The 17843-nt window shown below is 49.1% G+C and overlaps 1 protein-coding gene across 7 annotated transcripts in view; it reads right to left on the bottom strand.

The window, feature by feature from the left end:
* SLC23A2 (solute carrier family 23 member 2) overlaps positions 1-17843 on the bottom strand; it is a 131208-nt gene that overhangs the window by 30959 nt on the left and 82406 nt on the right. For all 7 annotated transcript variants that reach the window (XM_045086034.1, XM_045086032.1, XM_045086031.1 and 4 more), the window contains 4 exons: positions 17627-17743; positions 15451-15608; positions 1195-1283; positions 93-163 (listed from right to left, as the gene is read on the bottom strand). In XM_045086034.1, coding sequence (XP_044941969.1) covers positions 93-163; positions 1195-1283; positions 15451-15608; positions 17627-17743 — 435 coding nt within the window. The remainder of the gene's footprint in view (positions 1-92; positions 164-1194; positions 1284-15450; positions 15609-17626; positions 17744-17843) is intronic.

The raw sequence follows: 17843 nt of genomic DNA, 5'->3' as shown, positions 1-17843 counted from the left end.
GAAAAGGAGGGCTTAGCGCAAGGAAGCACAAATTCTTGGGAAGCGGGGAAGAAACACAAAGAAGCCGCATGCAGACCGTGCTCAAGTTTTACCTCGCGTATCCGGGGGTACCAAATGTGCTCTGTGTGCAGCAGCTCTGTGGTTCCATTGGACACTGAAACATCTTGAAAACAAAAACAAAGACAGTATTTTTTTGGAGTGACACTGATGCTTCACAGGATATATTCATTTCACTCTTTGTAAGGAGAAATTTCTTCCCTGTTTTACATATATTTGTATAAAATACCCATCCCTGAAATTCCTGTTACGACAGTATGGCTTACCATACTGAAAGGTGGACTCCCAACGCTAACGTAACCACATGTAGTCATTGACTGAGCGCTCCCGGAGCGTCAAAAGCTGACTGAACTGGGGATTCATACTGCTAGTGGCCTCCTCACACAAAGACCAACCTTTGCAAGCAGCGGAACTAACTGAAATGCCTGATAGCAAGGCTGCTGACTGAGGTTTTTCTAAAGTCTGGAGAAAACAGAGGGCCTTTTCCAGTTCCTAAATCAAATCCGTGGTCACCAACTAACTCCTAGGAGCAAGGAAGGAAACGAAGGTTGGAAAACTTTGCTCCTAGAGCCAAAAAGTGTAACAGTATTTTGAGAGTACAACAGGACTATCTGATTTTTCTCAAACCCCCTATCTGATTTTTTCCTGACCTTATCAGGCTATTTAAGGATCTCTGTAATCACTAACGGGGTGGGGTGGGGGTGGGGAGTGAAAGTCATTTGCAGAAAACCAAAGCAGCCAGGTCCTTCAAAAGCAAAGATGGTTCAGAGAAGGGATGCTGATGCAGCAAAGAGAGTGATTACTGGTGGTTCATAAAATCCACTGAAAGAAAAGAGGCAGAAAAATAGCACAAATGTTGTTCTAGTCCATTCCCATATTTATCAATTTCATTAGCATAGAGAAATGAGGCTCCTTCTGGTCCTTACTTGCTCTGGGGTTAGGGATGAATGAGTGGGGGAGAGAGAGAGACAGAAACACGATCCACAGACTGGAGTATTCTAAGCGGTTTGTTGCTTCTGTGTTCTGTGCCTGATTCCAGAAAGGATTTAAGGCCGCCGAGGGCAGCACGTCCAGGCCTCCCTTCTATCACCTGCGCTAAGGGACCCCAATGACGTACGTGGAAATAACTGCAGTTACCTGTGGTGTTACATTTCCATTTATCTAAAGACAGGATGGCTCGAGCAGGGGCCAGAAATGCAAAAGCACTGGCCTGAAACAGGGGTAACCTAAAAGAAACGAGACCAAAACCATGATCACGGCATCAGGAACTACCGAGGTAGTTCACGATTTGACAGCTTAACAGTCTTTTCCATAGACACACAGCACATGAGTAAATGCAGGCACGCGCGGGAGAAAGAGCCCCGGGCTACACAGATCTCCTCTGCACGCGGCCAGGGCCGCCAGCTTCTCCGTCCTCCCCTCCTGCTGCTCTCCCCAAACACAGCCCTGCATGGGCCCTGGGGGAGCCCTGTGGTCAGCGCCCACACCCCAATACCAGGCCCTGCCATCACCACCTTTCCCCTCGGGGGTGGGGGATGTCGGGCATTCGGGCGTCTTGCTCTCCTGCTGAGCTTGTGAGCTCCTTCTTAAACACGGGTGTGTCTTCCAATTTACCACCCTCCTCCTCTTCCCCTTCACATCTTTATTGGTTATCACAGGAGAAAAATCTATCCCCCCAACCCATCATTCCATTTTGTAAATCAAAAACTGCCCTAAATCCTACAGGATAAGCATCATAATCACATTAGTGATCTAGAACTACTGAGGAAAGAAAAGCTGTAAGTTACAAATCAGCAGTAGATATAATATCCTGCTTAATCATAAAAAATACTCAAGAGTTCTAAACCCTATTTTTAAAGAACCCCGAAAGCATGCAGACTCTGTAAAATCTCCTGCCTTCAATCCTCAAATGCCACCATTCAATTACATTTTAGATACTCCATGCTGCCTTTTTGAACACCTAAGCTACTCAAATTCAAAAGATTTTTGAATGTGTACAACATTTCAACTATAAATGTATGAAGGTAGCTTTACAGGCTAACATGAGAACTTGACTGCTATTTTTAATCTTTTCAGGGTGAAATCTAAAAATGACTCCTTCTATTGGCAGGGTTGGCAACTCCCAGATGTAGAGATCCTTCTGAAATATTCCCCAGCAGCCTTGTGTCAGCGTCCTGGCCAGTGGACCGGCACCCGGCACATGCCCCCCTGTGCTCTGACAGCACATCTGACCCCAACTGGAACAGGAAGTGGGCTAAGAGGAGGTGGCTCTGGCTGAAGGAGCCTTGTTACAAGCCCAGCGCTGGCACACACCTCTCTGCGCCAGCCACGGGCTCAAGATTCTCTTGTTCTCCTGGCTGTTTCAGTCATGCCATGAAATCACCGTGAGCAGGCAGGATGCTGGCTGGCGCTAGGGTGCCATAGGGCTGCACAGGGCAGACCAGAGGCATTGCCGGCCGTCATTCATGTGGGCACGCCCTCTACCAACCGTCCATTTACGATTACCTGTCAGAAGGGCCCAGAGCACAGTACCATCGAAAGTGGGAGTGAAGGTGACCTGAAGTGGGAATATACATTAAAGGGAAACACTGTTTGGTTGGATAAATTTTCAGAAATGCTCTGAAGGGGCAAAGGGAGGTCAACATCTCATCTGGAATGGATGCCATCTCAAATGACCCAAATAGCATCTGCTTTACTATCGTTTTGGATTTTCAGCATCATATCCCAGGGCCACATAACATGGATTGCATTTAGAGACCTCGTCCTAGAAATGGTGCCATCGACACCATACTGCTTGACTCACTGGTAGCAAAGTAAAGACTGGCTCTGGGTTCCACTCCCAGGGACATGAACTACTCCTGATGGTCTGGACCAGACCATCACCTGGGCACCTTTCAGGGCAAATATTTTATGGCTTAACCATGACCAAAGGTGCTGAGAACACAGCTGCAAAGAATCTCCCTCATTTCAAGCAACTGGGGCTCCTGCATTCCTTTGAAAGTGTGTGGTAACAGAAAATCCCCACCTGTTCTACCCCAGGCTCGCAGGACTCTGGAAAGGGCTGGCTCACACGTTCATGGTTCAACCCCGAGCACACTGCCCACCCCACGCAGCACTGGCAGGAGGACAGGGGTGGCTGCTGTACACACTAGATACTCTCAGGGGCTGACGGGGCTTTCTGAAGCTCTTCCCCAGCAGACAGCTGACCTTCTGCCTGCACAGGGCTCATCCCTCTACACTTGGTCACACACCAGTCACCACCTTGGGTCCCTGGGCTCCCCCATTGTGGGCAGGACTGCCCACTCTTTAACTTTGTCCTGACAGCAGGAAGGGAAACGAATCAAACTGTGCCTTTCTTTACACCGGGGGCTGGCAAACCGGCCCATGAACCCAATCTAGCAAATGACTTGTCTTTGTGAGGAAGGTTTCCCCAGGACACAGCCACAGTTGTCTGCAGCTGCTTTGGGGTTACAATGGTAGAGCCTAGTAATCCCAAGAGAGACCACAGAGCCCAAAATGTTTACTGCTTGTCCCTTTAAAGGAAAAGTGTGCTGCCCCAGTGTAGAGGAAAAGTATTATCTGAAACACGGGAAGAGGTGGTGGGTTTTTGCAGATGAGCTTTTAAGGTTAATAGTGCCCCTAAACGTTATGAGGAAACAAATCTGAGCAGACAGGCACCTTTACTGTGCTGACGCATTCCCATGTCGGCCTCTAGCCTTAGGATGGAGAAAAACCTAACCTCAGCCTTATTTTCTTTAGAACTCAGTTGGAGGCGTCCCATTTCCTCCTCTGAACCCAGGAGACCAGAGCCCTGGGCCCCATGCTCTTTCTCAACAGCCCCTTCACAGACCTGCACTCTAGCTTCTCACTTCTGAGCCTTTGCCCTTCTCAGTCATCAACTCACTTCCAACAATCAATTTTTATTCTTCATTCAAAGGCACAGAGAAAATACCACGTCCTCCAGGAAACATTCCAAGATCTCCTTCCTCGGGTTCAAAATGCTTTCCCCTATAACTCAGGCTTTTCTGTCCGCGACTTCTCCAAGTCACCCTGCAAGCTGCCAGGAAGCTGCTTCATGATCCCTGGGGTGCTGGTTGAAAACAGCAATTTCTGCATCTCACCCTGGCCTGGTGCATCAGTCTCGGATGAGGCCTCCAGTCTGCATACGGAACAATCATTTCTGGCTAAAGCTGAGGCACCAGGCACCACAAAGGCAGACTACCGCTGTGCCAGTAAAGGGATTTACTGCTTTACAGTGACAGAAAAAACAACCCCCGAGCTGCCGAGGAAGCCCAGTCCATTTTAGTGGAGAGTGGGATTTAGAAACCGAGATGAAACACCAGGTGTGCTCACAGTTACTAGGGTGGCATTTAGTGAATAGAGCTAGGATTCATTGCTGAATCGTGGGGTCACAATGACACCTGTAGCTCAGCCTAGTATTATCTCCTTTCTTTCCATATTTATGTCTCTCCTTTCCCTACACTGAGCGTCCCGATTTCCATCACCATCAATATGTTATTCATTTGGTTTATCCTGTAACAAAATACAGCACAGAATTACACCAAAACCATAACTAACAAGACTACTAAAGGGACCTGGGTGGCTCAGATGGTTGGGCGTCTGCCTTCGGTTCAGGTCATGATCCCAGAGTCCTGGGATCAAGAGTCCTGCATCAGGCTCCCTGCTCAGCCTCTGCCTCTCTCTTTGTCTCTCATGAATAAATAAATGAAATCCTTTAAAAAAAAAAAAAAAAGACTACTAAGATTATTAAGGCTATTAATATTTTGGGGCACCTGGGTGGCTCATTTGGCTAACGTGTCTGCCTTCAGCTCAGGTCAAGATCTCAGGGTCCTGGGATCAAGCCCCAGGTCAGGATCCCTGCTTAGCAGGGGGCCTGCTTCTCCCTTGCCCTCTGCCTGCCGTTCCATCTGCCTGTGCTCTCTCTGTTGAATAAACTCTTAAAAAAAAAAAAAAAGACTTAAGATTTCTGTTTTCCATCCCATTCAGGGCATGGAAAGTACTGTGTTCTGAAGTCTGTGAATGAATTCTTTTCTGTGTGGTTAGCAATTTGACATGTAGTTAGGCTCATGGGTTTCTGTAATTTTAGGATTTGCTTTTCTTCATCCTTTCAGATTTAGGTTTTGAGCATGTTGAACATTTGTACAGTTTAAAAATCAAACCACAGAGAGAGATACCAGAAGAGTCTCACTCCTACCCCATCCCTTCCATCCCATTCTCAGCTACTTCCTACAGGTAACCATTTTCCTTCCTTCGTAATTATCCTTGTTCCCATGCCTGCACTCACACTTTTTTGCCACTTGTTTTTTCCTGCATATCCTGGAACTTACTCTCTACCACTACAGAGATCGCCCCCATTTCTTCTCAGGGCTGCATGGACTATAGTGTGTGATGCACAAACAGCAGCCAGTCTCCTGCAGATACGCATTTGAGTTGTTAAATATTTTGCCATTACAAATGATATGGCAATAAACAACTTTGGGGCACTGTTTTGCATGTATGGGAGTGTATCTTCAGTGTAAATTTCTGTAAGTGGGATTGCTAGATCAAATGGTAAATGCATATATACTCTAGATATTGTAAAATTCTTTATAAGGGTTGAACTATTTTCACTCCTGACAGCAATGTATAAGATGTTCTTCTACAGTCTGGCCATCAGAGTGGCTCATTGAAATTTTTATTTTTTGTGAATCTACCAAAGGTGAGAAGTGGTATCTGAGAGTAGCTTTAGTTTAATTATTATAAATTGACAATCTTACATATGGAGAAGAACTTTTCTATGATCTATTCATGTCTTCTGCTTTTTCTGCCTACATAATTTTTGGAACCTTTTTAAAATATGTTCACTTGTAGCTGGTGAAACCATTCTGGAAAACAGAATGGAGGTTCCTCAAAAAGTTGAAAACAGAGCCACCCTACGACTCAGCAATCACGCAACTGGGTATTTACCCTAAAGATACAAATGTAGTGATCCAAAGGGGCACATGCACCTGAATGTTTATAGCAGCAATGTCCACAATAGCCAAACTATGGAAAGAACCTAGATGTCCATCAACAGATTACTGGATAAAGATGTGGTATACATACATACATATATACACAAACGCATACGTGTGCACACCCCCCCACACAATGGAATACTATGCAGTCATCAAAACCCCCCAAAATTGCAACGCCATGGATGGAACTAGAGGGTATTATGCTAAGAGAAATAAGTCAATCAGAGAAAGACAATTATATGATCTCTCTGATAGGAGGATTTTGAGATGCGGTGGGGGGGGGTTGTAGGGGTAGGGAGGGAAAAAATTGAAACAAGATGGGATCAGGAGGGAGACAAACCGTAAGAGAATCTTAATCTCAGGAAACAAACTGAGGTTGCTGGAGGGGAGTAGGGTAGGAGGGATAGGGTGGCTGGGTGATGGACACTGGGGAGAGTATGTGCTATGGTGAGTGCTATGAATTATGTAAGACTGATGATTCACAGACAAGTAATATATTATACGTTAATTTTTTTTTAAAAAGTACACTTGTGGTAAGCACTGGGTGATGTATGGAATTGTTGAATCACTGTCTTATATACAAGAAACTAACATAACACTATGTTAACTACATTGAAATTTAAAATTTTTAAAATATTTTTTAAAATGGAAGAAATAAATAAAAATATATTCTTTCATTCTTAAAATACTTGGACTTTTAAGAGTCCTTTCTGTATTAGAGATTTGGACTTTATCTGTGATACATTAGAAATACTTTCCCAGTTTGTCATTTTTATGGTATATTTTTACAATGTAAAGTTTAAAATTTTTTATATTTAATGTTATCAAATTTGTTATCCTTTTGTTTTTGGGGTTTGAGTCCTAGTTTAAAAGTCTTTCCCTACTTCTAGGTTATATAGGATTTAACCCTTGTTTTATTCTAATACTTATATAGTTCCATGATTCTTGCATTTGGATCTCTAATCCATTCTGGATTGACTAAATAAAACAAAACAAAACCTCCTCACTAAAGACAAGTGTTATCTTTTCTGTTTTTCACCCCCAAGTATAATATTTTCTCTTCAAGTATGTGCTGTTCTTGTTTTACAGGCAAATGCTAAAATTAGATGAACGCTCCAGTCAGCACTTCCAGTCACAGAGTCCTGGAGATCCTCAGTGGAAGCAGCCAACTCGCTTCCCTCCCAAGCCACAGCTCACAGCCGGGGCTTTGTCCAGACAGAGCACAGGAATTCATGAGGGCTAGCTGGATATGATTTTGATAACCTCCTTGTCAAGTGTAACAGTATCAACTACTTCCAGTCAAGACTTTGTTAGCCTAAAACACTTTCGTGGATAACTGAATTCGATAACCCCACATGTACTAAGTCTCCTAGCCCCGGGAGCATCAGAAACGCTCACAGAGAAACAGCATGTCAAATGAAGGGGAAATATCCTGGAAAAGCCAGTGTTGAAGGAGCTAAACCTGAGTAGGCTCAGTGGAGAGGTGGCGGGTGCTCAGGCCGCACGAGGAGTGGATGACGTACCCTAACCATTTTCTGATGGCCTGAGACAGATTCAGGGCCCCACCCTGGCCAGGGGACGCTGTCAGTGTGGCTGAGGAGTGCACGCAACCACCTACCACATGGACCAAGGACATGATGCTCAGCCAGACAGCCTAGCCCTTGCCCCCCTGCACTCCGCCACCTCACCTGCACCCGCCTGCCTCCTTCCCTTCCAGAAGGCCCACTAAAATAATGAGAGCAAACAGGCAGGTGTGGACAGGTTCCAGGCATTATCTCATTTGATGCTAACAATTTCACCATTATTAATTACCACTTTACAGATGAGGGAAGACAGCTTTCAGAGAACAGGCAGCTTGTCCAAAGTCACAAGGCTGGAAAACAGTGGAACAGGAATGATGCCTGCTCTGACGCCAAAGCTCTCCAATACAGCTGGTTGGGGGCTGAGGCAAAGCTAATGACCTCAAAAGTCATTAGCTCCAAGTTCTCACTGGCTCCCAATTCTATAACCTCCTACCCAAAATTTGAGTTAAATGGACTTTTTTTTTTTTTTAAGTTAGGGAAAACCTTGCGATCTGCTACTATATGCCTGCTTCATGTGACAGAATATGAAAGACTCTCACCCTCATGGTTATTCTGGCAAACATGGCTCACCCTGAATCAACAGTGCTTCTGGCCCCATCCCGCAGGTTACAACAGAGAAGGGCAATTGTCGAAAAAAATCAAATACCACCCTGAGGACACAGTCAGACAAATTCAAACCACTGGACTCAACAAGACATCTGGCCTGGGTGCTTTATGGAGGCAAAACTATGGAGGAAAGATGTGGGACAGCCTATTATTCAGAGACCAAAGAGATACACTAAACAAATGTCCACATGACCTAGACTGCATCCAGATTCAGGAAGGTGGAGAGGACAGTAGGGAAGATATTTTAGGGACCTCCTGGGAAATTAAACAGCCTGCATGTTAGATTGTATAGCAGAACAACAGTGCTCTCAGATGTGGTAAGTCATCCAGTGGGACCCTCAGTCCCACAAGTTTTTATGGGTCAGCTGGCACGGAAGCCACTTTACTTTCAAGGGGTTCAAAAAACTGCACGTATACCCCAAGTACATATAGGGAAACAGAATGCAGGAGACTTCCCAATCTCCCCCATCCCCAATCTAATCACTGCTTCCCTCCACCCTTGCAAGTTTTATGAACAGTTAAGAGTTCAGAGCCCTCAGGGCCGCCTGGGTGGTGTTCAGTAGTTAAGTGCTGCCTTCGGCTCAGGTCATGATCCCAGGGTTCTGGGATTGAACTCCACACCAGGCTCCCGCTCAGCGGGAAAGCCTGCTTCTCCCTCTCCCTCTGACCCTGTTTGTATTATACTCCCTCTCTTGCGCTCTCTGTCAAATAAATAAATAAAATCTTAAAAAAAGAGATTTCAGAGCCCCAGACCTGAGAGTTGGAGGTATCCTTCAGCCACCCCGTACTCAGTGAGCACACATCACGTACAGGCCCCAAGAACTCAGGAAGGTGAGAGAGAGGGGAGCGCCCTCTTCAGGACAGACAATCTGCTTAGAAAACAGGCTGCTGCACCAGCTACTAGGATGCTCTTGGCCCAATCCCTACCATTTCTCAGCAAAGAAAGGCTCGGCCTGCCTGTGGCAGGCCTGTGGTGAACTGGAGGGGCTCCTCTGGGAAGGGGCCAGCCCACCTGCAGTCTAGTCTTTTGTGAGAGAGCTTAGAGGGAGGTTTTGCCCAGGCAAAAGACTGAGGTAACCCCCAAACAAAGCACCTGCCACACTTCAGGAAAGATGGTGTGGGGGGGCAGGGTTCCCGGATCCTCCTTCACCCCTAGTTCTGCACTGACACCTGGAGTGAGGGGTGAGGACTCTGGAAAGCTCAGAGCTGTACAGAGACTTGGCCTCTATTTTAAGAGGTGGCAGCAGCCAAAGTGATACAGTAGCTGAGTCCTCCCTGAAGCCAGGGAGGCAACACTGCTGCCAGCTGGCTAGCATTGGGGGGTGGGGGGAGAGGGGGAGGCGCAGGGGAATCGGAACAAACTTGCCCCAATCTCTCAGGATTTCAAAGCTTTGCATTAATTCTTGGAACAAGGCTCAGGAGTTCCCGGGACTGACATCACAAACGAACCAAAATGAGAACTGTTAAAACCTCAGTTGAGGGAACTCAGCAATGAAGACGTTGTTGAAAGCAGAGTGCAGGGGGTAAAGGTCAATGGGCAGGAGCAAGAAGGAAAAGGCAAGGTGGGGAGGAGGGAGGCGGCGGCACAGCAGCCTTGGCAGAATGGCTATCCCCAGCAGGCTGAGACTCTGGGCAGCACGAAAGCCACAGGAATCATGGGGCATCAGGGACTGAGACCCACAACGACCACCATTTCCAAACCATCATGGTCCCCAGAGGAAAGGAAAGCACTTGGTGCAGAGGGAGGTGTGCAGGGAAGGGAGGAGGGTCTGCAGCACACATGGTGTGGCCTCGGCCAGCCCCGCCCGTGACCCGCCCCCAAGGAGCCTTCACTTGGCAGCATCCTGAAGCTGGCGCTTGGGACTTACACAAAGACACACACTGGCTTCACCTCCACCGGTTCCTGAGCAATTCTCAGGAATAAAACAGGTTTCCAGGAATAGTGTGCCACTCTCCACCTGGGTGCCTGTGTGAAGTGAGGAGGAGGGACAACCTGGTCATAGCCCACAGCTCAGGGACACTGACACTTTCCTCCATCTTCGGCTCTAAACCCAGCTTTCTCAAAGTGAAGGGCCTGTGCCCATTGCACACGGTACAAGAGAGCACTGGGCACTCAGCACAAGGCAGGGGGATGGGGGAGTGTAGGCAAAACCCCGTACAGAACTCAGACACTTCGTGGTCTGACAATAGGTCCTAGATACCATGCAAGCTGAACATGAAACTTTTTTCCCTCTGCGGCTCTAAGCCTAAGGAAATGGGCACTAAACTACAAACACACGCATACACAGACCACCTACAATCCTTACAGCTGGGACACGGAGAATAAAGCCTGCTCCCAACACCAGCAGCCCCCCTCCCACACTGTCCCACCCTTGCCATCCCCGCAACCCCAACGGCTTTATCTATTTCTTTGATCCTGTGGTGATCCGGAAGTAAATACGTGAGTCTGTTAAAATGATCCTTCACGGCCTATAGTGAGCATCCAGCAGAACTGTAAGATCTTCCAAGGACTCATTCTCTATCAAGTCTCAGATGGACTTTAGGAAGCTTGTAATAATCTATTTGCACAATAATGGCAAAATGTCACCTACAGGCCAACTTCAGAAGAGACACCTCTCCTTTTCACAAAAGGAAACAGAGCTGGGGAGGTCATCTGCTCCAAATCAGAGGGCTGGGCAGGTCCCTCTAACCTCCTGTCCTTGCTGCACTCCCCCATGTGTGACGGGAAAAGAAACCATTATTTGCCACCTGCCTTCAGCTAATGCTTTACACCAAGTACTGTAGGTTCTGACTGCCCACAGGATTACAGTTCATCATTAAAATGTCCAACAAGGGGGTGCCTGGGTGGCTCAGTGGGTTAAGCCTCTGCCTTCGGCTCGGGTCATGATCTCAGGGTCCTGGGATGGAGCCCCGCATTGGGCTCTCTGCTCAGCGGGGAGCCTGCTTCCCCCTCTCTCTCTCTCTGCCTGCCTCTCTGCCTACTATGATCTCTGTCAGATAAATAAATAAAATCTTTAAAATAAAATAAAATATCCAACACCCTGATTTTTTTTTAAAGTAGATCAATTACCTTTATTAGTTGCAATCCTGTTAGTTTTCCTTAGAACAGTAATACTTCACTTTTAGTGTTACTCATCCATTAAAGCAGCATCACCGCACAGCCAAATTAACCACACACAACTAAACACCTGACACGTGCATCCCACCTTTATCTGGGTCAGCGCCGGCAGCATGGCCTTGGGGAGCCTCTGGAACAGACCCTGGGAGGCCCCTCCTCCACCCCATCCTGAGGAGGAGCCGGGTGGAGCCGGGTATCTCAGTACCATGGACGGCTCCTCCCGCTGAGGTCCTAGGCCTGCCTTGCTCCGCTGGAAACATGGGAGGAGGGGCTGTGTAGGGGTGGCAGGGGGATATGTGACTACTGTTTGGATTTCTGCTCTTCTCTCACTCAACCTACAGGAAATGGGCCAAGGGCATAGGAAGTGGTTCCACTGGAGAGGGGAGCCCTGCCCCTTGGGGCCCAGAGGAAGAAGGGAAAGAGCAGGGATTAGAGAAGTCAGTTCTCTAGTGGGAGGGGTGAAGGGTGGGGAGATGCAGAGGAGATAGAACACTTGAATATATAGGTGCAGCAAACAAACCTCAGAGGTGGTGACCAGCCAGGCAGGAAGGGGGAAACACCCCTCACCATCTCAGTTCACCTGTGCTCAGCAGGCCCTCAAATATACAGTGGACAAACACTGAAACGAATGTATCAATAACAGCTTAAGGCTTTGCAGAGTTGGAATTCACAGCACTAGCAGGAAGGATCCCAGGCAGGAAAACAGTGCTGCTAGCACAGAGAAGGAGAGCAAGAGTTAACCCAGTGCAAGAAGGGCCAGAAGCCTGAGGGGGTGACACTGGGGGGTGGGTTGCTCCCTCAATTCTCCCCAGACCCAAAGGCAGCTGATTCAAATTCATCCAATCATATTCTTTAATAATCAACACACACCAAGGCACACCCATGTTTTTCTTTCCACTTTAGGATCAAAAGCAGAAATGGACTTCCAGAACGCAGGCTACAGCTGAACTCATCATTCAACCCTGAAAAACACACACGTACACACACTCTGTCTCCATCTGTCTCTCCCCACTGGCCCCTGGCTAGCTCCACACAGGGACCCTGAAACCTCTAACATTTTCCTTCCTATTTCCCCTCCAGAATCCTTGCATGAATCCCACTGTCTTTCTCCTAGATATCCCTGGTCCCCTGAATCTGGCCCATCACCCTCTCCATACTACATCCAAGTAATGTCTTTCGAGGCACAGCCCCAGTAGGCAAGTGCCCCGCCAGTGGAGCCCAAGCAAGCTCTCTTGTCCCGCTGAGAGAACACCCAAGCATCAGAGACTGGCCCACAGCCTGGCCTCTGGTCAAGGGGGAGGCCTCATCAGGCTGACTTCCTGACTTTGCCCCTGCCCTGCCCAGGATGGAAGTTCCTTCAACCCTCCTGGGCCAGGAGCCCACTGAGTCATCAAGACCCATCTCACATGCTATCACCTCTCCTAGGACTCTCCCTTCAAATCCCCAAAGGTGCAGGTGGCTGTCCCATAAGCCTCATAGCACACGCTCATCTCAACAATTCGCACAGCTGGGTCCAGGCACCCGGGGCCTCCCACACAGACTGTTCGCTGCCTATCTGCTGGAACAGGTCAGTACTTTCCTCCTCTTTTTTCCCACGTTAAGAGTATGGACACCACCACACTGTGACAGCCACAGAAAATCCACATCCCAAGACGAAACCACATGAAAGCACCTCAACACACGTTGTCCTGCCCCAGTTGCACACATTCACTAACACGGTTGGCAGACGGAGACCCACCTCCCAATCTATAGCTAGGCACACAGCCATACCACAGTGAGGATGGGACCCACGGCTTCCCACACCTCCCAAGGACATGGGTGGGGCTTCCCCGACACAACGCTCCCACCATGAAACCGAGCAAAGAAAGCCACACTCACCACGCCTCTTGGGCACAGGGTGCAGACAGGCACTTAGTGCACACACAAATGTTTGCATGCGCACATCTACTGCAGCTCTACAGGCTGGGTCCCCAAGCGATCCCAGCAGGTATTTCAAAGCCCTCTCCTGTTCCTTCTCAGCTCAGCTGCTAGGGGGTGGGTGCATAGACCCAAGCTGTTCTGTTTAGGTCTCTTGTGCCCCAAGATGGGTAAGGGGTAAGGGGGTCCTGAATGGGTGCCCTCCCATCTCTTTGCCCTCACCCAAAGGGCCCCCCACTTCTGTCTCACCAGCAGGCAACTGTGCCTGCGGCTGCCAGGCTCAACTGCCAGCCAGGACTAGCCTCCTTGGCATAAGACCAGGGCAGAGCTGCATACTGCATATTTTACTACACTAAAGACATATGCTTCCACTCTTCTGATCAATCAGCAATCTTCACTCTTCAGATCAACTAGCAATCTCAACTGTAAGCACTGCCCAGTTTTACAGATGGTTTGTGCAACGAGTTCCCCAAGGAGTCAGCTGTTTAGAAAAAGAACAATCCCCAGCCACCCTGCCAAAGAACCAATGGCCTGTATAGAAGGTAAGGCTCCCGAGTCAGTCAACAAAAGCTTTTTAATACACTCTGGATTTGAAATACAGAACCTCGAATGCTTTCTCAAAGGACTGAAAGATGCTCCCAACCAAATTTATCTACCTGGCTCTAAGAAAATAACTCAAGTCCTCCTTGGAATGCCCAGAACATATCCCTTCCCTCTCACAGGTCAATGACACCCTGCCCCTCCCCTCACAGGTCCTCTAAGGAGACCATCCTCCTGGGGTAAGAGAGGTGCTCAGAGTGGTGGATATAGGCAGGCTTTCAGGGGCTGGGGTTGGACAACTCCAAGAGCTGGACACCCCCACAGCCTTCTATCCATCCACAGACCTGCCAGGAAGCTGCCCTATCCCTTCCCAGGATGCAGCCTGCAAGGCCAATCAGAACACCTTAACTCTGCTCACAGCCCTTCCCGTATTTCTCCTGTCCCCAGGTAAGGAGGGTTCAGACTCCTCAGAATACAGTTCATGAGTCTCAAGCTGCTTTCTGTAGCTTCTTGTTCTTGTTCCCCCAGCAGAGAAGGCAAAGCCCTCCTCAGGCTGTCTCTGACAGAGCAGGGGACAGAACTCCCGAGTGTAATCTGCTGCCCTTCCACTGGGGACAGAGGGTCCTGCTGCAGCAGGCTCCAGGCCGAGAGCAGAGCCGGGGGCAAAGGAGGAGGCTGAACTGTGATGAGGGTGGAAGAGCAGAGAGCAGAGGAATGAGCGGCCCGCACAAGGAGGCAGGCAAGGACGGTTCTTTTCCTTCCCGTGCCGGCTCCACACCCATTTGAGCTGGGGGCTGGGGATGCAAGGTGAACCAGCCAGAGCCCTGGTACCGAGGGGAGCACAATCCCATGGGAAAAGACACGAAAACAAAAAAGGACAGAGTGGACTAAGAGCCACATCAGAAGACTGTACACGAGATGCATGTGTGGGGATTCAGAGGAGGCAACAACAGAAGCCTTGGGGACACAAGCGTGCTTCACAGAGGGGGAGGGACAAGCCGGGAGGATAAGCAGGGTTTACTGGTTGCTGGGGAGCACAAGCATAGGAGGAGAAACAGGGGGCTCAGGGAGGAGCTCAGCCCAAAGCAAGTGCAGGGCTCAGAGGCCAGCCCACGGCAGGGTGGTGGGACAGAGAGCAAGGGAGAAGCCTATGGGGTGGGAGTGGTCAGACTTTGAAGGGGGAGTGGGGCTACAGCCTGGCAGGCAGCCCAGGGGAAGATGCAACGGGAGCAAGATGGGCAGGGGGGGCACAGAGTGGAGAGCAGAGCCACCCTGGAGGCAGGGAAACCAGTGGGCACGAGCAGAGCAGTTAAGTCTGAACTAAAGGAAGGGGGACAGGAAGGGGATCCTGGAGAGAATGAGACTTGCCCACTGGGGACCCGGAAGGAGAGGAGAGTGAGTCTGAGTCTCCAGCTTGCCCACCTGGGGAAGAGAGGCTGGGCCCTCCACCAAGAAAAGAAACACGGGGGTGGGGGTTGGGGGGTTGACCGTGGCCACTAGGATGCCCCCCACCCTGCCAGCTCCAGCTAGTCCTTCCAAGCAGCCCTGAGTGAGTGGCCTCACTCCATGCCTCAGGGGGCTTCAGCACCCCAATTCAACACCCCAATCTCACCTGCATCCAAACGTTGTCTGCAGCAAGGTTGTGATTCCCACGCAGAAGAAAATGGTCCCGATGAGCTGGCTGGTGGCCCACTGGTCGTAGCCCACGCACATGGCGTCGGCCAGCAGAAAGGGCACGGCGATGGTGCCACTGAAGCACGTCAGGTAGTGCTGTGGGCGACAGGAGGGGTTGGGGAGAGAGGAGCGCTTCCTCTTGTTTCTGTCCGATCCTATCCGAACTGGAGCCCCGGCTGTTTGTGAACAACAGCCCACAGGAAGACTCTCTGGTGTTCAGGGTACATATGCCTACCCTGTAGCACATCCTCTCCGTTCTTTAGCGCTTCACCTTCCTGGCAGTTTCCTGTCTATGGCTCGCCTGAGCCCGGCCTGCACAGGTGAGGTTTATTTACAGAACTCTGACTGGGAACACCTGCTTTGTTCAAATGCTTTTTTAGCATCAGTTACTAAGATCTGAGATCCCTTTCCTCTAATCTGTTGACACAAATTGTGTTGCATGGAACTATTCTTAAAACAAGCCCTCAGCAGTCATGCTAGGTTTTTCTTCTTGGGTGTGATTTGCCAATATTTCACGTGGCATTCTATATATATATTCTTGAGATCATCCGTCTTCCTTTTATTTATTTATTTTTTCTTAAATTCTCTCCAGTCTGTGGGTTAAAGTTACTCAAGCGTCTACGCACAGGGTGTTTCCCATCTTTTTCTAGGGCCTGGCATTGTTTGACTACCATCGGGAAAGGGTTATGGGTGTGTGGGAGCTGTGGGAACCCTCCAGAAAGTGCCCATCCCCCATTCCTCCTTTGGGACCTAGCCCCCGCTTTTGGCCCCTGGTGGGACATTCCGGGCACTCGCTGCTCACCTCCCTTCCTCCCAGAGGTCTGTCTATTCAGGTCCCTCTTCTGATCTGCAAACTTCCTACTTCCCTTCCCAAGTTTCCCGTCTCTGCTCTCATTTGCCAGAATGGGTTGCCTAACGCCCGACACTCCACTATGCAACACTGTGAGGTGTTCCGGACGGGGAACAGAATGTTCCTGTCTGGGACTTTGCAGAGCTGCTCATAAGCTTAAGAGCACTGCAGATCGTCAAGAAAGGCATGACACATGCAAGGTTTCCTGATCCTATAAGACCAGGGAAAACTTCTAAAGACATATGTAATATAAACATTTCCAAAAGTGAGTTTCGTGAATCTGATTCAGGATACTCAGCCCAAGCTAAAGACAACTTAGCTCCTTTGGCTGTGACTCCTCCTTTACTAGACACCTTTCAGTCCAGGTAACCAGCTGCTTTGGTGCCCGTGTGGGAGGTGGGGACAGAGGTGCTGAGGGCGCTGGGAACCAGACCAAAGCATCAGATGTCTGCAGAGACTTCCCCTCCTCCAAGTGACTACACGTGTCTGGGGTGCATTGGGACCGATTTTTCTCAGCATCTGAAATACCTCAGGTGGAACAACCCATTCCAACTTGAGAAAGGAAAAAAGGAAGACAAACCTCAGAACAGAGTCCGGGCTAAAACAACCAAGGCAGATATAGGCCAGGGTGTCAGGGCCTCTGGGCCTCCCACCAACCCCTAAGTGGGAAAAGGGTACAGAGAGAGGGGAGAAAAACACCCAAGATGCAGGGCCCGCATCAAGCTGGGTCACCACCCGTCTGGTCTCCCAGCATCTGGTGGCTTGCCCACTGTGTTCCCACGGCAGTCCGCAGCAGACGAAGCCTCTACGACAGCGGGTCTCCCTTCCCATGCAGAGAAGACTGAAACCTCCTATGTGCATCCCGGCCAACAGGGCACTTGTTGGTGTCACCCCTGTTTCACAGCAGAACTGACCACGACTGGACTACATGACCAGGAGTGAAGATCAAAACTTCTCCTCCCTCCCTCACTGCATTCTCCCCTCTTTCTCTATCTCACCGGCCCTTCCTCTTTCCTGCCACATCACTCGTCTGCTCATTCCTTGAGAGTTTTCCCTCTTTCATGCCTGCGTCCACCTCTTCCTCCTGTTCTTTTCTTCCTTCCACTACTATGAAACGGATGCTAATGAGTCCCAGTCGCCATTGTTAAAATAGAAATTTATAATAAAGTTGTCCATAAATAAAAATCAAAATTGAATTTTTAAAGAATCCAGACAGACAAGTTGAACATCTGCTGGTAGTTACATTCTAAGGGAGCCATCTTACCTGTAACCCCAGAAATATGCACAGGTACCAGGGGGGTACATCTTCTATGGTATAAATCATGTCCGATCTCTGGGGGTCTAGACTGCCGGTACTATCCAGGGTTTCGGCAAGAGAGCTCTGTGAGTGACAGGGAGAAAAGGCATTATTTAATAGAAGCAAGGACCAGGAACACACTCAGCTTGGAGCAGGCCACTATTACTGAGAAACAACTTTATGA

The sequence above is a fragment of the Mustela putorius genome, unplaced genomic scaffold (assembly GCF_011764305.1).
Source record: "Mustela putorius furo isolate JIRA1106 unplaced genomic scaffold, ASM1176430v1.1 tig00000874_pilon_pilon_pilon, whole genome shotgun sequence".
Lineage (NCBI taxonomy): Eukaryota > Metazoa > Chordata > Mammalia > Carnivora > Mustelidae > Mustela > Mustela putorius.
The sequence above is the reverse complement of the archived record's forward strand: the minus strand, read 5'-3'. Positions and strand labels throughout refer to the sequence as shown.